At 31.0% G+C, this 23855-nt stretch overlaps 2 protein-coding genes and 1 pseudogene across 10 annotated transcripts; 2 read left to right on the top strand and 1 right to left on the bottom strand.

Annotated features, from left to right (window-relative positions):
* The first annotated feature begins 39 nt into the window (after positions 1 to 39).
* Positions 40 to 4559, top strand: LOC145185982 (alpha-(1,6)-fucosyltransferase-like). 3 transcript variants are annotated; one of them, XM_090098306.1, is made up of 3 exons: positions 40 to 305; positions 2580 to 2656; positions 2735 to 4559. In XM_090098306.1, the coding sequence occupies exon 3, from the start codon at positions 2779 to 2781 to the stop codon at positions 4330 to 4332; it is 1554 nt and encodes a 517-aa protein (XP_089954432.1). In that variant the 5' UTR covers positions 40 to 305; positions 2580 to 2656; positions 2735 to 2778; the 3' UTR covers positions 4333 to 4559. The 3 variants fall into 3 exon arrangements, 2 of the variants coding, with proteins under 2 accessions (XP_089954432.1, XP_089954431.1); XR_016455802.1 differs by lacking the exons at positions 2580 to 2656; positions 2735 to 4559 and adding an exon at positions 1621 to 2567 and having other exon boundaries at positions 48 to 305; XM_090098305.1 differs by lacking the exon at positions 2580 to 2656 and having other exon boundaries at positions 49 to 305.
* A 7239-nt stretch (positions 4560 to 11798) lies between these two features.
* LOC149883602 (myeloid differentiation primary response protein MyD88-A-like) lies at positions 11799 to 23271 on the bottom strand. Of its 7 annotated transcripts, XM_090098320.1 has the most exons (3): positions 23228 to 23255; positions 18648 to 18720; positions 11800 to 12239 (listed from the first exon to the last, which is right to left on the bottom strand). In XM_090098320.1, the coding sequence occupies exon 3, from the start codon at positions 12216 to 12218 to the stop codon at positions 11946 to 11948; it is 273 nt and encodes a 90-aa protein (XP_089954446.1). In that variant the 5' UTR covers positions 12219 to 12239; positions 18648 to 18720; positions 23228 to 23255; the 3' UTR covers positions 11800 to 11945. The 7 variants fall into 7 exon arrangements, with proteins under 7 accessions (XP_089954447.1, XP_089954448.1, XP_089954450.1 ...); XM_090098321.1 differs by lacking the exons at positions 18648 to 18720; positions 23228 to 23255 and adding an exon at positions 19800 to 19887 and having other exon boundaries at positions 11799 to 12239; XM_090098322.1 differs by lacking the exons at positions 18648 to 18720; positions 23228 to 23255 and adding an exon at positions 12761 to 13179 and having other exon boundaries at positions 11799 to 12239.
* On the top strand, positions 13008 to 18662 carry LOC145200895 (uncharacterized; annotated as a pseudogene).
* Positions 23272 to 23855: the final 584 nt, after the last annotated feature.

Genomic DNA, 23855 nt, shown 5'->3' with positions numbered 1-23855 from the left:
CAATTATAAAACGATTAAAATTGTTCAGTGAAAAAAATCGTGAATAAAATATGACAACGGTGAAAGGAAGACGCAGTTTTGAAACGTTAATTATACATGATTTTGAATAAACTTACCTCATTTAAAATAAGTTTAGGCCAGCAATATTATCATAAATATGATAGTTTGTGTTTTATCACGTTCAAAATAATTGTGATACGTTATTTAGTATTGTATTTTAAGAAAAAAATGTTTGACAGAACAGAAATAAAAATAATCCTCGACAAATCCTGTGCAGAAATATACTAAAGTGTAGTTTAATAAAGGTTAGTTTTAGCATACTTTTTTTTGGTATTTGATTTGAAATAATTTTCACATGAGGTGCTGTCACCTTTAAAAAATGTTTGCGACATTTTTTCAATAGTTCTGCAACAAGGTGCAATCTTTTTTTTTAATATATGTTTTCATCCCACTAGAGGTGAATTAATCAATTTAGAAAACTTATTGGTATTTCAATATTCTAATGCTTCTAATAATGTTACAAAAAGAAAGGTTATAGAACCAGGTTTTTAGACAAACTTTAAAATTGAATGACACGAAATTTGCCTAATAGTTATACAACTTCAAAACTTAATACAAACGAATAAATGGGCTTTTCTGTTTACTGATTCTTTTTAGAGTTGCCATAGCAATTAGACCGCTTTATATAAAAATAATGATAAAGATTATGTGTTTGATGAGTTGTTAAAGTTTTGCAGTTTTTTCCATTTTTAATGAAAAAAGTATAAGAACAGTGGCGTCATTAGGGTGCGGCCTGGATCGGGTGACACCTACGCAAAGAGTAAGGCCAAAATTCAAAGGATGATTGTCTATTTAAAAAACTATACGCAAATTATTGCCCAACTACAATGGTGTTTTAAGCCACCAAAATTTAAAAGTATTTCTAAGAGTTTAGAGAAAAAAATTATGAGAATTTCTCAAAGTTTCTTAGAAATCGTTGCAATGGCATTTCCATTAGATGTTGAAAGAGGGGATGGGTGGGTTATGGAGGCGTTATCTCCACCCCTTTTTAGGGATGTTCCCCACCAGATGCCCTCTTCCAGTATGCACATATGATAAACTTGTTTTGAAGATTTCATCAAGATTCCTCTCTTTCTTGGCATGTGAAGCCTACCCCTTCCCTCGATGACGACCCTAAAAACGCCTAAAGTTGGTAGGGAAGACGTGAAGATGCAAACTATTGATGCTTCTTTATAAGAAAATCTTTTATTATTACATTTTATCCGTGATATTGTCAAACTACCTAAACATAAAGTCATTTATGACTAATATTGACATTAATAACCTGGAGCTTCCAATCATAATCACTACAGGCCTCAGATTACGTGATAGTTTGTTGGGTTTGATGACTCACACCCATCGTGCACTTGGTGTGATGCAGGTAAACTTTCACTTTTGTTTCCAACAATCGAAAGCAAAAGTATTTGGCCTTCCACAATTCAGAGTCCTCCATTAAAATGCAAGTCCTCCATTTCAATACATTGTTGCTCTACTTTTTACTGAAAAAAAAATTTAGAATGATTTATATTCTTAAGTTCTTTGTACTCGATTACAACATCACTAATTGTTTACAATATACAGCGTCCATTCCTTACTAGCGATTGATTCGAATGCACGAAGTTCAACATGAGGATAAGCATTATCATGGTGGAAAAAGAAATGGTTCTTTTTTCGTGGTCGTTTCGCTTCGATTGCTGCAAGACGGCAATCAAGCTGAGCTAGATAGAAGTCACTGTTCATCTTGATGAGTTCTTTATATATACTCGCTTGCAATATTACTTCTTGCTTACAATATTGCTATATGCCAAATGTTAAGAACTTGTTTAAAAACTACATAATGGATTTTCTAAACCTTAAAATGCCTTTACCTAGGAAACTGCACAAAAAAATTTGGCATGGGACTTGTCAGTTATGAATAATGGTGGTGAATGATATACTAATTTTATTTTAAATTCAGTAATTAGGAAACAAAAGCTGTGAACTGTGAGCAAAACTTATAGTTTGTATTTTTAATTATTCTTTTAAGTATATATATATATATATATATATATATATATATATATATATAGTTCGAGAAAAGTATTCTGTTTTTTGTAGGACTTTTTGTAAGAAGCAAATTATAATAATAAAAATAAGTGAGAACTTTTTAAAAGAAGAACGTTTTTTGAATATTTTAGATTTCAACATTTATCATTTTATTTATTTTATATATATAAACATTTCTGATGTTTCAACATTCGTGATCGTGTTACTCAATAAAATTATTAAATGTTATGTTAACTGTTGAACTATTATTAAATTTTATGTTAATTATCTAATTATTATTACATAAACTTATGTTTTTATTTTTTAAGATTCTTATCTATTGCTGATTTATGAGGTAAAATGAGTATGAGGGGCGGCAGAGAGTTTTTAGATGATCTTATCAACACTTTTTTTTTGCTGCAGCAGTCAAAATTTAATGATTTTTTTAATTTCTGCTATTTATTACAAATACAAATACAATAATATAAAATTTATCATTCTGGTACTGTTACTAGCATTGGGTTTGTTGCAGCTGTTGTTGCTGTTGATGTTGTTGTTGGTGTTGTTGGTGTTAGCGATGCTGATGTTGTAGGTGCTGACTTTAATGTGTATAGAAAATTATAATATTGGTTATTGGTAAAGATATATTAAAATTTAGTATATCGTTTAGATGTTGTTAAATAAAGGTTAATTGAAAAATTAAAAAGAAATTGAATGCACTTCAGGAAGAAAATAAAATTATATCTGTTGCTGCTAACGTGCTTCGCATTGTATTTTTTGTCAACTCTTGTACAAGACAAAGAGTCTTTGAATTCCTTTCACTACGCTTCGCTTACAAACCGTCTTCTATTTCCTCAAGATTCGGACAAACAATTTTTTCACACTCCAAGTCAAGTGAATATCTTAGCTAGTGCTAAGTTTTTGGAACATCAGCACGTTAAAGAGGCTGAAAAATACAGATTTCATACATTAGAGGATGTTCATAGAGTCATTTTTGAACAAATAACTTCTTTACAAGAGAATGGTCCTTGCGAAAACAAAAAGATACTGTTATGCCGTAACGTGGAGGGATTTGCTGGTTTCGGAGCGATGGTATCGCGTTTTGGGGTTTGCATGCAAGTAGCTTATGGCCTTGGGAGGCTTTTTTTTATCAGTCAGCCAGAATATGCTCATTTTGGCGATATTTTCCATTGGTTAAAGCCGGAATCTGAAAACTGCGCACATCTTAAAGCAAAGTATATGAATGAAGCTTTTACCGATAAATGCAATATGCACGATAGAAGATGCTATTTAGAAAATGGATATGACATCAACAATACGCATAAAGTAATTGAGCTAAATACAAAAGCTATGTTTCCTGCTCCAAGGCACATACCTGGTACATTACCGCTTGAAATTGAAACAGCTTTACTTTCATTCAATATTAAACACCCTTGGTTATGGTTTACCTCTCAATTTTTAGGTTATCTCCTTCTTCGCCCAAACACGATGTTTAACAAATCGTTTCATGAAATGATAAAACGGATAGGATATTCCCGCCATGCTGTTGCATTTCACATTCGGCATGGCGATAAGATTTCTAATGGCGAAGCAAAGTACATAGACGAAAGTGTGTACTTAGAAATCGCAAACCAACATTTCCGTTCGCTTAATGAAACTAAAAAACTTATTTATTTAGCCTCTGATGACTTGAACGTTTACAATATAATCAAATCCAAGGGTGCTGGTTTTGAAATAATCAGGCTTCCACAAGATTATATCTCAAAAGGTTTAGTATCATATTTTGACCATGGATTTCCTAAAGAAGTTATTGAAACCACATTGATGGATATATACTTTATGACTTACTCAAGCTTCTTGGTGTGCGACTTAGCATCGAACCTTGCTCGATTAGCCTTTGAGCTAAAGCAAGCATTGCCACCATATAAACAACAAAACATAATACATTCTGTTGATAGTCAAAGAATTTTTTATATATGGAATGGCTATCCTTTTTCATTTGAAACATTTTGGGTGACCAGTAGAGCGAACAAAAAAGATGAGCAGTTATTCGGCTATGACGTATTGAAATACGAAAAAGGAGAATTATTTGAACACGACTATCAAGGACAGAGAATATTTGGTCAAAATACCTCGCGTCCTTTAATATATATGTACAGCAAATACGTCAGACGAATAGGTCTTACGAAAGGATTAGTATACGCTGATGATGTCACAAAATGGCCTGGAGAACCCGATTATTATTTCTTTCCGAAGAAAATTACTTGAGCTTCTACCAAATAGATTCCAATGTATATTGAAGTTACATAAACAAATAAGTGTTAGAAGTTTTTTAACTTTTTTAAACATCTGTTCAGTTGTGTAACATGTGCAAAGGTTACATACGTGTAGATCCTATACGCAAGTTCGCATGTCTGATGCATAACTATTGCTAATATAACTTTTTTCAACAATTTTTACTTAACAAAAACAATAATAATATTTAACAACCAGAATATTAAATGATTATTCCGGAGCGTAGTCACCATTCACTTCAAGAATAGCTTCCCATTTGCTTTACGGACGGTCGATTCCATTAGTAAAAAATTCACGGTTCTTGGATGCAATTCATACTTTAACATCAGTTACTTAGTCATACAAATTGCCTTTCATTTTGTTTGTTTTCTGGTATTTCAACGAGGGATTGACGAGGGTTGGTGAATATGACGGATATGAGAGCAGCTCCCTTTCCTTATTGGTATTGATTTGATTACATTAGGTTCAGTATGAGAACGGGGACAATCGTGTTGGAAAACGATTTGGCTTTTTTTTCGAGAAGATTATCCAGTGGATGATTCGACTTCTGTCCCAACATACACTTCGCATAGCCTTTGACATCTTTTGCTGTTTCTTTTGGAGAAATACCCGGCCTTTTTTTCATTTTTTTGAAAATTAACCATGACTCGTCACCCGAGACGATATTCTTCAGAAACAGAGCTTGCTAATTAAATGCAGAAACGTTCCGTTTTGTTGTTTCGGAGAGTTCATTAAAAACCCATCTATTAGTCACCACACCTTAGGATTGGTTGACATTGAAGTCGCGGTCTAGCATACGTGTTGCCAGGTTTTCGTCCTCTTCCATGTGAGCTAGAAAAGCCTAGCCGTCGAAATCCGACGGTAGTCCACTTCTTTCCTCATCTGCAAGATTTGTGTCGTCTGTTTTAAACCTCTTGAACGATCTTTTAACGTCTGCTGTTTGTTCTTTTACCAAAAAGTTCGTTGAGATTGCGAAATCTCAACGAACTCTGCCACCTTTCAATCTTTCTCACATCAGTACAGCAGAATATGCCGAACATGAGTATGAGTTTTGATGCGCGTTTTCATTAACTACAACCAAGAAAAATATATAAAAATGATTTTCGCTCTTTTTTTGTTGAAAATGTTTATTAAAAAAAAAAAAAAAAAATGGGAGCGAAAAAAGACGCAACAATTGTGCATCAACCCAATAATTGCTCGCTGTTTTTTTTTTTTTTATCAGCTTCCTATGCACTTTGTGAAACTAAAATTATTGCAAAGATTTTAAGAAAAGTACTAAATAGTAGATTTCAGAAAAGAATAAAAACATTTCCAAAAAATAAAAGAAGCCATACTGGTGCGAAGATGGAATTAAATAGAGCACTGGGCATCTCTGAAACAAAGCGAACGTTTTCTTTTTCTAAAGAAAATAGCTTTACGGTTTTACCAAGAAACATTATTAAAACAGTTTTTTTATTCATTTCGATGAATGATCGTTTACAAAAAAAAAAAAAATCAATTATAATCCGTTTATTTCCTTCTGCTCAAGTAATAGGTATTTAACAAATACTAGAATTTAAGGAAGAAAAAAAAAAAAAAAAAAAAAAATTCATTTTGGAGATGTTTAACATATTGTAGTGCACTCCCATCACTGCGTCGCATCATAGAAGTCACATGTTTTTGACACGTTACATCCTGCACGTTCCTCCAAAGCTCAGCCCTAAAAATATTTCTTTAGCATAATATTTCCCCCAGTTATGTATAATATTTTTTGTTGTATAACGAGCGTTGTATTTTTCGCCTTTGATTTTTCAAACATTTTGATTCGAGTAATTTGATAATTTTAGTTTCATTAGTCCGCAATATCTTCCTGAATTTTGTTTCGGGTCGATTCGTGCGCTCTTTATCAAATTTTTTTTTCTCGAATAGTTTTTTTTACAGTAACAATAGTACTTTATTTGATATACTAGCTTTAAATTGATGCCCAACAAGTCGTTTGCAAGTTGTTAATGCACCACTTTTTAGATTTAGGTCTTTTTTAATGTTGCTTGTGGCTGCAAACGGATTTTTTTTGACTTTAGCGCATAATTTGCACATCTGTTTTTTTTGAATGGTTTTTATTTTCCGCCACAAATCGTCACTGCAGTTTGACATCACCATGACAACAGGTGCGCAATTAAAAAACTGAAGAAGTTACTTTTATTAATTTAACGATGAAGGAAGATTTTATTTGATTCTTCTCCAAACTTTTTTACCAAGACTTTATCATGAAGAGTAACCTGACTGTTCACTATATAACTTGGATAAACAAGCGCAAGTTGCTGAACAGCAAATAATTTTTCTGTTTTGACAACATCTTTTCCAATTTGAAATGAAACTAAATCGTGAACTGAGCTTTTGATTTTTCATTCGATGTTCCAAGACATGTAATAATAAAGACATATAGGGGAAAGGTGCCTATGATGGCATAGCGCCTATGATGGCATACTGGTCATATTTCCAAAAATATTACTTTTGGTGCATAAGTGATTAGACCAACATGTGTATATTAGTAATTCATTACTTCTGGTAAAAATTCATCCCTCCGTCATAAATAATGCTTTTGTAATCAACAGACATAAATTTTCGCATGTGGTGTTGTAGATTTAATGCCCTCATATATTTAGGATTAACATACAGAAGTGAAATTTTCATGCATTTCATCTGAAAGCTTTGTACATTTATTAGAATACTTATTTTAATGCTTTGTGTAGAATAAGGTAGACACAGCTTGTTTTAATAAATATGGTGACTCTTTCCTATGATGGCATACCGAGGAGTTGCCATCATAGGAAAGTCTGCAAAATGAATTTAAAAAAATGCCTGAAATAAATTTTAATGCTCATAAAAAGGTGATCAGGCTAAGAACAAAGATAAAATACAAGAGTTTGAGAAACCAACACATTTGGAAATGAAATCTCCCCCATCAGAAGCTTCCATATGCATTGGATCTTCTGTTTCAACGAAAGGATAAGATCTAGTATACAAAAGTTGTGTCCGGTGCCTTTAGCACCCTCTAAAATTGAATTGAAAACGTGGAAAAAGTGGACCTCCTAATACCACACCGGATATCCAAGAATTAAAAGATAAGGCAAAAGAAAAAGATACCAAAGAAAAAGGAAAAATTTGTTAGAAAAACAAAAAGAAAGACAACTGTTGAAGAAAAATACTGCAGTGAGGAGATTAAAAGAAGTAATAATAAAATGGATTTCGAATCTGATACAGCATTTTTGTATTGTTATGAACTTTATTCGCTGTCTTGCTCTAAAGAACCATGGATTTGTTGTCAAAAATACGGATCTTAGTGTCTTTGTTTATCTGCAAGAATAAAGAGAAGTAGAAAAAAATTTATATGTGAACTATGCTCATAGACCAAATATTTATTTTTAATTTTGTTTTTTTGATAAGTTGTGTTTCCATTAGTAAAAAACAAAAAAAATTCTTGTTTGTCTATTTTCTTTAAAGTGTGCCATCATAGGAGCAGTTAGTTGCCTATTATGGCATACTTGTATTTTTTTTTTTAACGGTATATACTTATAAAAAAGCAAAATAGTAAAAATTCTGAGCTTCATTATTATTCTGCATGCTAGAGGGAACACACCCATGTCAAAAATTATTTTTTAAGTTTTCAGGTAATGACTCAGAGAAACGTTAAAGTTAAGTATGCCATCATAGGCACCTTTCCCCTAACAATAACAGCTATTATCGAGAATTGTTCTAACTTTTAATTCGCAAGAACAAATTTTCTTACCCGTGAACTAAAACCATTCACAAAACGTAACTTTTTAAAAACCACTATCATGGATTTTAAACATTGGTCTCAAAATGTTTTCTATTGGTAAACCGACTACCAGTAAAATTTTAAATTACGGAGAAATATTTTTGTTTATAGGTGTAGCAAATATTTTATTGCAATAAACTTTCCATTTTGAGGAAAATTTTATTGCAGCTTGCAATAAAATATTTGCCATTAAAGTATGGAAGTTTTAAAGCATCAAAAACTAAGTCCTAATACTACTTAAAAACATCCTTAAAGTTTATTCGTCCGGGTCACGTGTTACGTAAGCTTCTTAATCAAATTAGTTAAGGAAGGATTTTCAGATGAGCACCATATCCTCTCTAATGATTTTTTTAATACTATATCATAAATCATTTTAACCAGGTAAGAATGAAAAGTACATGTAGCTGAATTTGCACACAATTACATAAACAACATGAGGAATATTCTTAACCTCAACTCTGAACATGAGTATTTGGAAATCCTTTGGATCAGTATAAAACAAGAATGTGCCGAATATACTAAAATAATACTAAATAATACTAAATTAACTCAGCGTAAAAACATTTCAAAACTTTTTACGTTTGAAGTGCCACTTGTTGGAGCTTGAAAGCGATTCACTCAAAGGCTCTAACACAAATCACACATAAATAAAATAAAATTTAACCAAATCCCCGCCCTCACATTATTCATATCAATAGCTAAAAAAATCTGGTGAAATTCTTTGGAGTATTATAAGCCAGATGGTGATGGTGATGGTGGTGGTGATGGTGATGGTGAGTAGTTAGATGGAGGAGTTACTCAGGAGAGGAAACGTTAACTTTTTAAGATTTTGATGAAACTATTTGAAGATATTAAAAACTAGACACGAAGGATGAAGCTAAACTGGTACGGTTCAAATTCTAATCTGCTTATTGTAAGGAGGGAAGATGAAGAAAATTGTAAACATTATCTTTAAGTTTTACCCGACTCAAACACGTTACATTCGAACGAAGAAAAGAACAAGTCAACCAAAAACACCAGGTGGACACACATATCTAATGACATGAAAAATGAATAAGTCCCACCATTACTGATTAAAAATGTTTTCGCAAACACGACTTGAAACACAATGATATGATTTTAATTAGTAAAGCAGTAGAAAGTTCTGTAGCCACTCTGATGTAAAGACTAATAAAAAGAAAACTAGTAAAATTGTTTTAAAGAATAACATGACAGCAGTTGAAACTAAAGTACTGAACAAACTTGAAGAAAAAAAAGAAATCTATTGTATGGCCGAGAATTCAAAATAACACCTGCGGACAGATAGAAAAGGAACGGTTGAGAAAATCTTTTGGATATTTTTTTAGATTTTTTTTTGGGGAGATTTTTTTACGCCCTCTCTTTGGAGAGATGTTTTCGGGGAGATTTTGAGGAAGTTTTTTAAAGAGAGTTTTGAAGATGTATTAAGAATGAGTTATGAAAGATTTTAAAAAAGATTTTAAGAGAAAGAAAAAGTTTTAAGAAATTTTAAGAGATTATATGAGAAAAGAATTTAAAAGAACTTTAAGAGATTTTGAAAGAGGATTTTATGAGAAAAGAATTGAAAGAGATTTTAAAAGAAGATTTTATGAGAAAAGAATTTAAAGAGATTTTAAAAGAGGATTTTATGAGAAAAGGATTTTTGAAGATTTAAAGAGAATTTAATGAAAATAATTTATGGACAATTTAAAGAAGAACTTATGAGAAGGATTTGGTAAGGAAATGTATTTGAGTAACTTTCAATATGCGTTATTATAATCTATTGTTATTTGTATGAGTTAATATTAAGAGAATATATATATTGATGAGAAATAATTGAGAATATTTATTAAGAAAAATAAGTAAGAGAAGAAAAATCAGTCGTAAGTTTTTTTTATTTTTGCTTTCATTTTGAGTAAGGCAATATTATTATTATTAATATTTTTATTATTGCTTTATGCGTTAAAAATTTTTGTTAAAATGTCTGATGCTCCTATCGCGCTTCTACCATCTCTGAGTTACACACTGATAGTCCTACCTCACATTCTATCACACTCTATATTTGCGCTACCATTACACTTACATAGAACCAACCGCTTTGTCATATCTGCGCCGTACAATTACACACAACCATAATATAAATTTAAACAAAATCCTCACTCTCGCACTCACATCGATGTTGTCACTATCACTGTACAACACTTTTACATCACTCTATAATACTCTGAGCACCAAATCACACATAAATAAAATAAAATTTAACAAAATCCCCGCCCTCACATTATTCATATCAATAGCTAAAAAAGTCTGGTGAAATTCTTTGGAGTAATTAAAAGCCAGAAAAGAAGGTTTAAGTAAAATAATTGCTGACAAAAGAAAGACAATCAACAGAAAATGCTAAAAACTAATGGGTTAGTGTTACTCGTGTGATGGTATTTTTCTTTTTTGACGTAAATCGCACTTACTGGAGGCCTTTACAAGATAAATACTGTTATGTAAGTGCAAAAGATTTTTTTATTAAAACTTTGTATCCCCTGGGAAAAATTTTCTCGTCATGATTTTAGCCCATTTCTCCATTAACAAAAATGATAGAAATGTAGTCTTTAGCAAATTACTTGCATCAAAGTCAGAAACGATCAAGTTTCGTTAGGTTTTTTTACTTTGTCTCTACTATTGTATTTTATGTGTCCTCCTTGCGCTTCTATGACACTCTGCCCACGATTCGACATGGAATCTTCTAAGGTTTCACAAATATTCAAGATTTCTGCGTCCTGAAACCAGATCTAAGGGATAGCTATATTAGGCTCAGTTTTAGGTGTGCAATCATGTTTTCACAGTCTCTTCTTCACAATTCCCCAGAGATTCTCAGTCGGATTGATATCTAGAGAGTTGCTAGGCATTGTAAGTACAGTGATTTTGTTGTTTAACATGAATTTTTTCATTTTTCGGGAGCATGGATCCAAATCTTGGTGAAATGTTCCGTTCCCGTTTTTAAATATATTTAATTTTTCAAACTAATTATGTTCGTTGAAACACTCTATGAGTGTTAAAACTCATCATGCCATTTACTGGGCAGAGTGTACCTAATCCAGCAGCAGAGAAACATCCCTAAAACATCTTCTTTTCAAGTTGCTTGACATGTTGCATTTATTACTTGCAACTTATAAACAACTTAGTTGACAATTAATAAGTGCATTTTCAACTCTTTACTTTATTTAGAGTCATAGTACTTTAGTGAGTGTCGTTAAAATAAGTCCAAAATTTCATATACGATAGGCCTACAAGTAAGAACCATACAATAACAAAATTATATTTAAATCAAAGGAAATTTTCCTATACCACCCACATGTACACAAATTTAAAAAGTTGCTAAAAAATTCAAGACTATCATAAAAATATAAAGCAAATAAAATCACAACCAATATTTAGTAATCCAGGATTTTAAATCAATTAAAATTTTCATATATTGCTAGTTTCTTAAAGAACTTTTTAAAAAAACTGATTACAATCTCACAAGATAAATAGTGCTAAAAGTAAAATCATGAGAAAAAATACTCTTGACATGATGCAAAAGCTTATCATGCTAAAAGAAGCACAAATCTTTAAAGTTATGACATAATAACCAGCATTCTTATTTTCAAAGAAAAAGTTCTCTTGATATTGAGATAATTTTAAGAAACAAACGTTTAAAAAGCATTACTTGTACATTTTCAGGTAACTAATTGTTTTGAATCATTTTTTAGCACATTTTAAGTAGAAAATAAAAATTCTTGGTGTTATTTATATATTTCTATTCAATCCTTCTTCGTTTGCGAAGTAATCCTAGATCTCTAATTACATCATTTCTCCGAATTCTCTGTAGTGCTTCAATTAAATCACCTAAAGTCGCTGTTAAATTTGAATTCGACCAACTTAGCAACATTTTAAGAGATCTTTCATACACAGTATTTTTATCTACCTCAATAGCATCAAGTTCGTTTTCTAAAATGCCTAAAGCACGCCCCAATCTTCTCCAATCAACGCTTACTTTCTCACTTATCGCAATTAGAAGACTACCATCCATTGCACTTTTCTTTCAAACTGTCTAAAAATAGTTTCATTATTCATTGAAAGTGGAAACACCAGCAACTTTGCAAGGAACGCTCACTAAAAAACCATACATGTTATATTATAACAGTACTGTAACCTTAATGTTAACATACACTTGATTTGAAAACAAACAAAAAACAATCAAATGACTGCTTTAATTGAAATTAGTTGATTCTAAGGAGCTTCTGAAATTTCAGGTGATTAGAGAATCAAAAAAATCTGAATATCTTCTTGGAATTCCTGCTAATTCTAAGACTTGTTGTGGGAAAAATGGTTAAAGTGACTCCTATAACAGGTATTCAAAAATGCATTTTTCCATAAGTTTATTGAATAAATAATTCTAGCATTGTCTAAAATCCAAAAAAAACAGCAACAAAATAAACCTCCAAGCGTAACAAGAACGTCACCTAAAGATAAGAGCTACTAAGTAATTAGCATCATTTAGTAATATATCTAAAGAACCATCAGCTAGAACTAATTCAGTTAGTCCTCCCAATGTAAATAAAAATAAACGACCTTTGGATCATAGCATGCGGAAGGGAAGTTTTCTCTTTCCTTAAAAGATGGTTACTAATTAACGGAAAAGTTTTATGCCTGTAGACACTGCAATAATCATAGTAGCTGCTGTTAAATATATCAAGTGTCAATATCCATTCCGATTGTAAATATATGGTATGCTCATAATATAAACCCTAAAAGTAGTAAGGTTAGTTGTGCATAGATCATTTCAAGATAGCCGAAAAATTGACTTTTTGAACTAAACATGGGAATATATTGTGATGTTATTCCAAAGCCAGGAATTATAACAACATATACTTCTGGGTATCCAAAAATTCAAAAAAATGTCCAAAAATCAAAATAGATGATACAGTACAAGATATCCTGCTCCAGAGCTCAGTCAAAGAAAATAGTGTTAAAGTTTCTATATTTTAATAACATTGTTTTAGCGCCTGCTAACACAGGTAAGAACAGTAAAAGTATGAATGCAGTGATTAAGACGGATCAAACAAGTTAAGGTAATTTATCAAAAGATAGTATAACTGCATTCATACTAAGTCATAGATGTGTTTTTTAAAAGTGTAATATCCTATATGATAAAATGATACGTTGTTGCCAAGAATCATCCAGGCAAGTGACACTTTTGATCGGATGTTTGCGGGGCTTAATACAATGCTGTTAATATAAACAGCACATCTCTCATACTATCGTAGCAATGAGACAAATAGCACTTAAATAAGATTTAAAGTTGCTATGTCTACTAAACCTCCAGAATGAGCTAGTGGTTCTGATAAAGGTAAGCATACAGTTCGTCAAGTACCAGCTCCTTGTTCTATAAATAAGAGCCTGAAAACAAAACAAAGCGAAGGAGGGGGTGGGGGTGGGGTGGGGTGGGAGGTGGGGGTTTAATCAAAAACTTAGATTTTTAGTTTAAGAAAGATCAAGTCTGGTGCTCCTATATATCAATAGGAATAAATCATTTGCCTCCTATAAGTACAAGCAAGACACTATTGAGATCATCTCCAATTAAAACAAAGTCTTTTGTTAAATCCTGTTAAATCATTTCAAAACAAAACAATTTCAAAAGATGTATTTTTTCATAACTTTAAAACAATACATGGGTGTCAAAATGTGGAAAAGTTCAATCGTTTTCATTATGTATTAGTAGCTTATAGTGAAGATTTCAGCCTTTCAAATCAACTCTAAGGTAAAGAAGGTAGTTTAGTCAATTTCTATTCAATAGAATATTATATTGCAAATTTATTATTTTGTAATAGCTTTTTTTATGTTCGGAGAATTTAACAAATACATTTTTTTATTTATGTAAATATTTTAATAAAATTATTAGCATAATAATTTTTTAGTTATTTATAAATTTTTATTTATAATGCATAACAAAAATAATTAAAAAATAAAAAATAATTATCAAATAATCTCAAATAATTTGTTAAGTGTAACTATAATAAAAAACAACACGTGTATGGTATGTATGATACGTTTTTTTGTGCTTGGCAAAAAAAGTAACGGGTGGCCCAAGATAAATGTCATAGGTAGTATCTTTATTATAACTTTGTTATTTTTTTAGCTAGAACAGTGAATTTTTTTTAAAAAGATTTATTATTAAATTCTCTATAAATCTGTCTTAATGGGTTTGTTTTATGGTTTTTAACTTTATTTTTAGATAATTAAATCTAAAGATTTGCAAAATCTTGTACTTTCAAATACCAAAATGGTAATGGTCCATCAAAAATATTTGCTGATATTAAGGGTGTCATTGGGTTTCGTACAATAAATCGGTGGTGTCAAATGACAAGAGAGACAGGCTCTATCGAGTTGAAATATCCATCAGGTGGTCCAAGATCAGTTCGAACAAATACAAACATTCAAAAAATCAGAAGTCGTCTGAAAGGTAAAAAGAGGATTTCATCTCGAAAATTAGCTAATGAACTCAATATCTCCAGAACCAGTGTTCAAAGAATACTTCAAAAGGATCTCAATTTGCAGGCATACAAACACAGAGTTGAACCACTGCTTACAAATGTTCAAAGAGTCAAGAGAATTAAATTTGCAAATTGGATATGAAGCCATTTTCGAAAAGAACAAACACTGAAAATTCTGTTTTCAGATGAAAAAATTTTTGATTTAAATAGTATGCACAATGCCCAAAACGATCACATATGGTCCACTAATCGTAATGAAGCTGATAAAGATGGTGGTATTAAACAGAAACAAAAAGTACCTCAAAAGGTAATGCTTTAGTTGGGAGCTTGTTCAAAAGGTGTTACACCACTGGTTATTTTGGACAAAGATTCAGTAAATCATGACTGGTATATAAAAAAAGTGTTGCCAGTGGCCTTGAAATATGGAAACGAGATGTTTGATGATTATTGGACATTTCAACAAGATGGAGCAATCTCACATACGCATCATTTAACTCAACAATGGTGTCATGATAATTTTCCTGCTTTTATTGACAAAAACGACTGGCCTCCAAATTCCCCCGATCTCAATCATTTAGATTACTCAATATGGGATGAACTCGTTCACCAAATGAAATGGAATAAAATTAAATCAAAATTAACATTAATTCAAGTACTTAAACGAGCTGTAAAAAACATTAGAGTAAATGTAGCTTTAGAAAGTTGTACTAGTTGGACCAATCGATTATATCGTATGTCAAAAAATAATGGAGACTATTAACATTGAATAAATCATGTCATTTTGTAGAGAATTTAAAAATAAATCTTTTAAAAAAGAATTCACTTTTCTAGCTTAAAAAATAACAAAGCTATAATAAAAATACTACCTATGCCTTTTATCTTGGGCCACCCGTTATTTTTTAATAGTATTATTTGCTGTTACGAAAAAAACTACTGTACTGTAAGCTATATTTTATACTATAAATTTATAAATATATATAAATTTATAAACTGTACTGTAAGCTATATTTTCAGACAATTGCTAGAGCCAGCTGAAGATTTTAGACAGGCTGCAAGAAAGCGTAGACAGTTTTATTTGTTAGGCTTTCTACTGCAAAGCTTTTCTCCAAATCGACTTCCAACGACTGGAGAAATGCTCAGAAGCTTTTACTGGCTCAACGCTAGAAAAGAAACTAGGTAACGTCTGAAAAATTTCTGAATATATTATCTGTTTATTTTTACTTAACCATTTGGCATTTTTTTAGCACTACCAAGATGAACTGTAAAGTTAGATGTGCCCTTGCTTCTGGAAAAAGTTATGTAAAATGCAGCAAGTTAGCTGAAGGAATGTGTAAAGAGAATTAGCGACAGACAATCAGAGGTGTTTGCATTTTGAGAGAACTAGTAAACTTGTGGGGCAAAGCTGGATTCGAAAACATTTTCATACTCACAGAGCAGCGAATCCAAAACAAAATTACCAGCAAGATCAATAAATACCAATCTCTAAAAAGACTCAAGGTTCTAAGTCTACCAGAAGGAAGCTACTGCAAGAAAGTAAACAACTTTCAGAATGAAAGTAACTTTTTATTCCCTATTCATAAGGCCAACATCTTTTACTTGATAAATAATGATCTAATGAGGAACAGAGAGGCTCCAAAAGAGGACATTGAATTTCTAAAGCCCTGTATCATAAGACGCATGGTCGAGATGGCGGGTATTGATAACACATTTCAAAAAAATGCTTGTATGGCTGTGGAGAAAATAAGAATAATAGAAGAAAAAATATACTCGCTAGATGAAAAGCTCAGAAATCAAGAAGAAAAGAATAAAAGGAAGGTAGAAGAACTAGAACAAAGAGAGTTTGAAGTTTCCTGGTACACAGACAGTGATAGCCTTGCAGAATCTAACGAAGCTTTTATACCTCCTACAAGACCCAAAAGATTTCAGGGGAAGTAAAAGTTAGTCTTATGTTAAGTATGGATGAACTCCGAAACAGTTGGATCCCGATCATGACAAGATATGGTATTGGTGTTCGACCAGGAACCTGCTCATTGACATCTCTTTAAAAAGCTGGCGGCATTAACATTGAGGAGTTGAAGATCTCAAGATCAACTCTGACTAGGAAAGCGAACACTGTAGTAGAGTCAGAAGCCCAGATCATCCGAGAGCAGAACATGGACAAAGTAAGAGGCTTAAAGCTAGTGATTCACTTTGATACTAAAATTGTAAGTCAGTACAACAGTGAAGAAGCAATTTTCACAAGTCATGAAAGGATAGCTATAAGCGTTTCTTCTCCTAAAGCTGACCCTTTAGATTTTTTGTTTGGTATTTTAAAAATTAAAAGCTCCAAGGGAAGCGACCAGGCTGTAGCCATTCAAAGTATCCTCGAACACTATGAGCTATCAGATCAAACCATTGGGGTGTGTGCTGACACAACAGCTAGCAACACAAGAAAGAACAATGGAGCTATTAGAAATGTTATTGTTCATGCTTTGGGGAGGCCTGTTCTTTGGCTAATGTGTAGACATCACATATATGAGAGACACGTGTCTAATGTTATGGAACTTGTTTTTGGTACAACAAAAAGTCCAAGCAAACACCTCTATGTTTTACTTCAGAGCTATGGCCGCAAATACATAGAGAAGTTAATAAACTTGAAAGAATTGTCAAATTTGAACGGTCAAAATCAGGATGCATTTAGACCAGATACTCTTTTGCACCAACTTGCAGTTGAAACTAAAGATTTTTGCACCAATGCACTTCAGAGAAACACTTTCCAAAGAGGAGACTAAAAGTATCTTTGCCAGCTACTGGCTTACTTCCTGGGTGCAGATATGCCTAATTTCTTCTTTAAGCAGCCGAGAGCTCACCATGAGGCCAGGTCTATGAGTGACTGTCTTTACCTTTTTGTTCAGCAGATGACACGAAACTATCATCCGAATGATTCAAAAACAGTAGAGCCTGCTACTTTCAAGAACATAAACACTGCTACAAATTATATTGTGTTTTTCCATGGTCTATTCTTTCTGAAGAGTCCTATGGCAATTCAAGCTCCTTCAAATGACCTAAGAGCTTTTAAGATAGCTTGCCAGCTCCAAATGTCAGATAATTAAAAAGGCTATGCAGAGATTGGGAAAGTTCTCAACAAAAGCCCTTTATGGCCCACTTGGCATCTAGCTCCCCAGCTTGTAGTTTTGTCTCTTGCTGACAGGGATCTAGATGCCGAAGTTAAGAATAACATCCTTAACAAATTGTTTCATTTTGCCGTTCCAGAAAAAGAATATATCGTGCTTGAGAAACCTGAAATCCAGCCAGTTGATGTTCCAATGTCATCTCTTGATGATTTTGTCACTGAGCAAAGTTATCTTCTCTTTTTTCTCCTGGAAATCACTAAGGAAGAGCTTTTGCTGTGGAGGGAGAAAGGTATAGCTGCTTGCGAAAGTGAGAGAGCCCCTAAGTCATTTGTCAAGTTCTCTGCTTGTGCAAATCAGCTTGAAGTAGTAAATGATAGGGCAGAACGTCACATAAAGTTAATCCAAGATTTTATTGGAAGGACATATAACGAGGATAGACTTCAGGATACTCTTCAGGTAGTTACTAAACATTATTATACAGACCTGTAGCGTGTAAATTTTTAGGGGGAGGGGGTCATATTTTAAAAATTAGGCAATTTAGGAGAGCAAACACATATCATGCTCATTTTTAATAACAAAAAAAGGAAGTCAATTGTTCCTAACAATTTACACCTAACAACCACTTACCCCACCCAATGTATGCGCATGCTATACAATAATGTCTGCAAAACTTTTTAAAGTATTTCTATACCATTTTATTTAATAAACTAAACTATTAGTTTCAAATAATAGGAATTATATTACTTGGAATATTTAACTATTTTACAAAATAACTTTTTAATTTTATTTATTATTTTCTAGATTATCCATAAAAACAGATAGCAAGTATCCAAGAACGTTACAAAGAAGTACCTGCAGAACATCTAACAAGTATTGCAACTGTCTTCACGTTTTTGTTCTTTTCAACTCAATTTAGAACTAGTATCTGAAATAAAATGATCACACAAAATCTGTATCTTCCTTATTCTATTAGATATATTTTAAATCAAAACCAGTGTTTTGTGAGTGTTTTAAATTTAAAGCTATTTATATTTAGAACTTTAAAATACAATGCAGGAAAAATTCTATAACATAGAAATTGTCTAAAACCACCTTCTTTACCTTAGAGTTGATTTTGGAGGCTGAAATTTTCACTATAAGCTACTAATACATAATGATAAAGATTGAACCTTTTCACATTTTGATTTTCGAAAAAAATTTTTTTTTGAGAAACCCCAATCTCCAATTACTGTTCCTGGACCTAAAAACTCTATTCTTATTGACATACTTAAAACAGTTCTACCTACTGCTCCAAAGAAAAGCTCTTAAAACTATGTATAAAGTTCCTATATCACAATGGTTTGTTGAAAGTACTAAATATGTGACTCAGATGCTCATTTAATTTTTTAAAAAATAATTCTTTGATTTTTCCAAAAATGAGGATAAAGATTAAAAAATATTAAAAATAATACAATTGTGGAGATAATTTTCCGTTTAAGATATAGGGTTCTAGTACTGCTTCTGACCCAACTTAAGTTTATTAACAGAAATTTAAGTTTATAAACAGAAATTTTAGCTGCGATCAATAAAATGCTTTTCCTTAACATTGAAAACTTAATGATAAAAATTTATGCAAAATTATTATTAAGAAGAAAACCAAAATAATAATATTGCCCTTTAAAATTACAAATAGAAAATATCATTTTGGGATTATAAGAAATGGAGTTATTATGGAATTAGCATTATAAATATTTTCTGGATAAAGTAAAAAAAATTGGAAAAAAATAAAAATAATAATGATAAAAAAAATACACACACACACATACTTCAACTAATAATATTATTGTTAAAGTAAAAAAACCATTTGCCATTTTGATAAAATACAATTGAAATGTAACATTATCAAAGGTAAACTCCTATCAACTCCTAGTGAATTGCAACAATGTAACATTTTCAAAGGTAGTATCAACTCCTAGTGAGTTATTAGATCCTTTGTTATGAAGTAAAATGGTATTAGTAATAAACCTAAAGTTTGTGATAACAGTTGCTGCTCTAAACAACATTTGACCTCATTGCAGAGCAGTTATGATCATTGTAACAAAAGTTATGATTCCTGAAAATCAAAAAAAAAAAATTTTTTTTGTAACTTCAATAACAATATGCTTTTCCTGTATGAAAAAATAAAAATTAAAAAAAAACAAACAAAACACTGAAGCTCCAATAGCATGTAATAATTTTGTAAACTGACATCTCTAGTTATGTGAATTATAGAATTAAAAGGTGTGGCTATATTTCCCTAGTAATTCCTAGCTAAAATAATTCCAGTAATAATCCGAATTACCAAGCATAAGCCTAATAACGAACCTAATTTCATAAGTAACATATGGTTGATGATGAGGGAAAGTCAATTAAAGTAAAATTTATATTATTGACTATAGGACTAATTCTCATAAGTAAGAAACTTGAATGTAAGAACTAAAGATTATTGAACTGATTGTTAAATTTGGATTTATTTCTTAAAAAAAAAATTAAAATAACTGTGAATAACAAATTTTGAAACTCAAAGTTTTCAATATCTCTAATAGGTTTTAAATATACTTAGGTCGTTAGGAAAGTTTGTAGAACTCCCCTATAAAAAAAAAAAAAGAAGAGTTTTTTTAATTTTATTTTATCAAATGTTCAAAATAATGTCCATCGTTATCTATACAAAGTTGCAAACAATTTGTCAAACGTTTTTTTATACTCTTCTTTGGGTATACTTTGAAGTAGCTTCGTTATGCGAGTTTTTTGACTTTCAACGTCAATATCGTCATGAATATTTTTTTTATCAAGTCGAATAGCCAATAATTGGATGGAGCTAAGTCTGGTGAGTATGGTGGGTGACGAATTATTGTAATTCAAAGTTTGGTTTAGACAGTTTGTGACGGTTTCAGTCTCATGGGGTTGAGCATTATCATGGAGAAATTTGAAATTTTGAGTGCCTGTTTTAGGTCTTTGCTTATTTATTTCGCATATAAGAGGTTTCAAACAACTTTTTATATAATATTCGCTAGTAATGTTGTCTCCCTTTTCAATATAACCCAAATGAACAACACCTGTTGTTTTGAAGAAGATATAGAACATGTTTTTTGGCTGAAACCTGTTGCATCTTACTATAGTTCTTGGACTTTCACCTTCACCGACCCAACTAGCGTTGGCCGACTTCTGTCCAACATGTCTTAAATAAAACCACGACTCATCTCCTGTAATAATATCACATAGTCTCCATGGGTCGTTTCTGAAAAGGGCTAAATTTTCCTTACATGCCTCAACTCTATTCTTGCGATTTTGATCGGTTAACTCGTGGGGTATCCAACGTGAATTAGTTTTCTTTTTTTAAGTGCTATGTGAATGATTTCGTTGATTGTAAAACGATTAATCGATATCAGGGCTTCAATTATATCATGTGTTGCATGCGAATTTTCTTCAATAATGGCTCGCACACGTTTAATATTCTCAGCTGTATACATGGTTTGAAGGTGCCCTGAGCGAAGATCATCTTCGAGACTCTCTCTCTACCATCTTTAAATAAAGTAGCCCACTTAGCAACTGTACCTTATTTTGGAGCTTGGTCACCATGAACTAAAACCAACTGATCGGTTATGGATTGTGCTGAAACTCCAAGTAGAGCACGAGTTTTAATATATGCTCGATATTCAAATTTTTCCATTTTTAAATTTTTTCTTTTAAACTTATATAATAAAATTTAAATAACTTTTTTAATAAACATTCAAAATATTTCAACAAGTACTTAAAATGTTCATAATTAAACACGGTTTAAAATGATATATAAATGTATTTAAATATTTCCTATCTCATTGTATCTTTATAGATGAAGTTCTACGAACTTTCCTAACAACCTAAGTATAAAACTGTGATCAAAAAATATTAAACTATAAGCATATATGGAGTATAAAAAACTCATAAATATTCCTAATAAAACAAAAAACTGTTATAACAGAGGAATATAGAATTGATGATGTAATTGAAAATAATTCCGCTATAAAACTAAAAGTTAATGGAAACAATATATTTGCTAATACAATGATAAAAGACATGATGTTTAATAATGAAGTATTTAATTACTCTAGAATGAAATTTTTAGTAGATAATAGATGAAATAATAAACATTTCTGAACTAGATAAACCATTAACTATCATCATTAGCAATGCTCCTATCAGTCCTTCAATACGATTAGAAAAAAATCTCTATAACTAGGCCCACAGTAGAAGGTAGCACAATCTTATCAAACCATGTCCCTCCTTGATTACCAAGAAACTAAATTTTGAAACATATAGTCATAAAAGTTATATGAAAATATTCTGCTAAAAAAAATAATGCAAAGGATCCTGCTGAATAACCAAGCCAAAGCTCACAAATCAAAAAAAATTAAAGTTGTTTACATTAACTGACAGTTGGAAGTGTGTTGTTGAGGTAATGGCTCCAGGGGACGATATTACAGGTGAATGCTACTGCTAATGTGAAGAAGAAACTAATGAAGCTGCGCTGCAGTGGTTCAGGTCACTGCCAGGTGATCAATTTGAAATGGTGCTAAAATATTTGTATGATTGTTTTAAAGATGTCATACTACATTACATGAAAATAACTATAACCTACAGTAAGAAAATCCACATGTAACTATCATATAACCTAATGACTACAACTTGAATATGCTATAAATTTTTAAATCGTTTTGAACATTTCTTAAAGTTGATGAAAAAAACAAAGTCCAACTATATTCAGTTAGACAACGAAGTTAGTTAAAAAATATTAGTTACGCTAAAATGTCAGTCGACTAACTTTAGTTATACTGAAGATGTCAGTCGACTAATTTTAGTTACACTAAAAAGTTAGTCGACTAACTTTAGTTAGACTAAAATGTCAAACGATTAACTTTAGTTACGCTAAAATATTAGTCGACTAAATTTAGTTAGACTAAAAAGTTAGTCGACTAATTTTAGTTACACTAAAGAGTTAGTCGACTAATTTTAGTTAGACTAAAACTAACCTTAACTCCTACCCCTACTTAAGATTGAACAACACCGGTCAGTTTTTAACTTAAATATTTAGCTTATAAAATATATAATTCATATACTTATTATATATGTTAATTATAATTTGTGTAATAAAAAGAATGAATATTACTTTTTTGTTTCTTTCAAAATCAAGCTTTTCTGAATCTTGTTTTTTTTTTTTTTTTTGTTTAACTCCTTTTACGTTACATATTTTTTACTTTCAGATTGTTTTCTTCTGTTTAGAAATTAGAAAAACCTGTTTTAATAGTTTTTAAATAACTAATAATTAAAGGGTGCTGAGTTTTTGTCGTGATCAGCTGATAAATTATTGTTTTAACAATTAAAGTTCAGGTAAAAAAGAAGGTAATATATATAAAAATAATTAAAAAAAAGCTTACTTCTAAACCAAGCAATACAAAAGCAAAGTTTTTAGTTTCACTATAAGCAATTAATCTTTTAACTTCTGCTTGATTAAATCCTACTATTGTTCCAAGCATAATAGATAAAATAAAACAAGTATAGTAGATAAAATAAAACAAGCATAATAGATAAAATAAAATAAATAGAAAGTAATTCAAAAAAGGCTTTTAAATTTTAGAATAACAAAGTGTAGATAGTTTAGAAATTGAAGCTAATAATCTTACTTATTTTAAGTTACAGCCTCTGTTTACATCTGCTATTCAATAATGAAAAGAATTAAGACCATTTTTAAATAATAAAAGTGATATAATTAAAATAGGACCGATTGAATAAAGATTACTATGACCAACCGAATAAAGAAGTTTAAATTCAATAGAGGAAAAATTCAGAATAAAAATATTTTCCCTAATAAAAACACATTAGACGAAATACTGCCTAAAATGAGATATTCTAGACTTGATTCTAAACTTTTTCTATAAAAAAAAAGATTATACAAACAGAAAAGCTTTAAATATCATATAACATAACAATGTCTAATTTATTGTTTTATATTGAAAACTTTTATAAATTAAGACAACATAAAAATAATAAGAAAGCTTATAGATT

The sequence above is a fragment of the Hydra viridissima genome, unplaced genomic scaffold (assembly GCF_058129835.1).
Source record: "Hydra viridissima isolate aposymbiotic clone 2 unplaced genomic scaffold, HvirCarnegie_v1 scaffold_9, whole genome shotgun sequence".
Lineage (NCBI taxonomy): Eukaryota > Metazoa > Cnidaria > Hydrozoa > Anthoathecata > Hydridae > Hydra > Hydra viridissima.
This window is presented reverse-complemented; position numbering and strand designations above follow the sequence as displayed.

Bases quoted from the DNA above. Each gene is read 5' to 3' on its own strand.
- LOC149883602 (XM_090098323.1), bottom strand. From the start codon at position 12,218: ATGGATGGTAGTCTTCTAATTGCGATAAGTGAGAAAGTAAGCGTTGAT.
- LOC145185982 (XM_090098306.1), top strand. From the start codon at position 2,779: ATGCACTTCAGGAAGAAAATAAAATTATATCTGTTGCTGCTAACGTGC.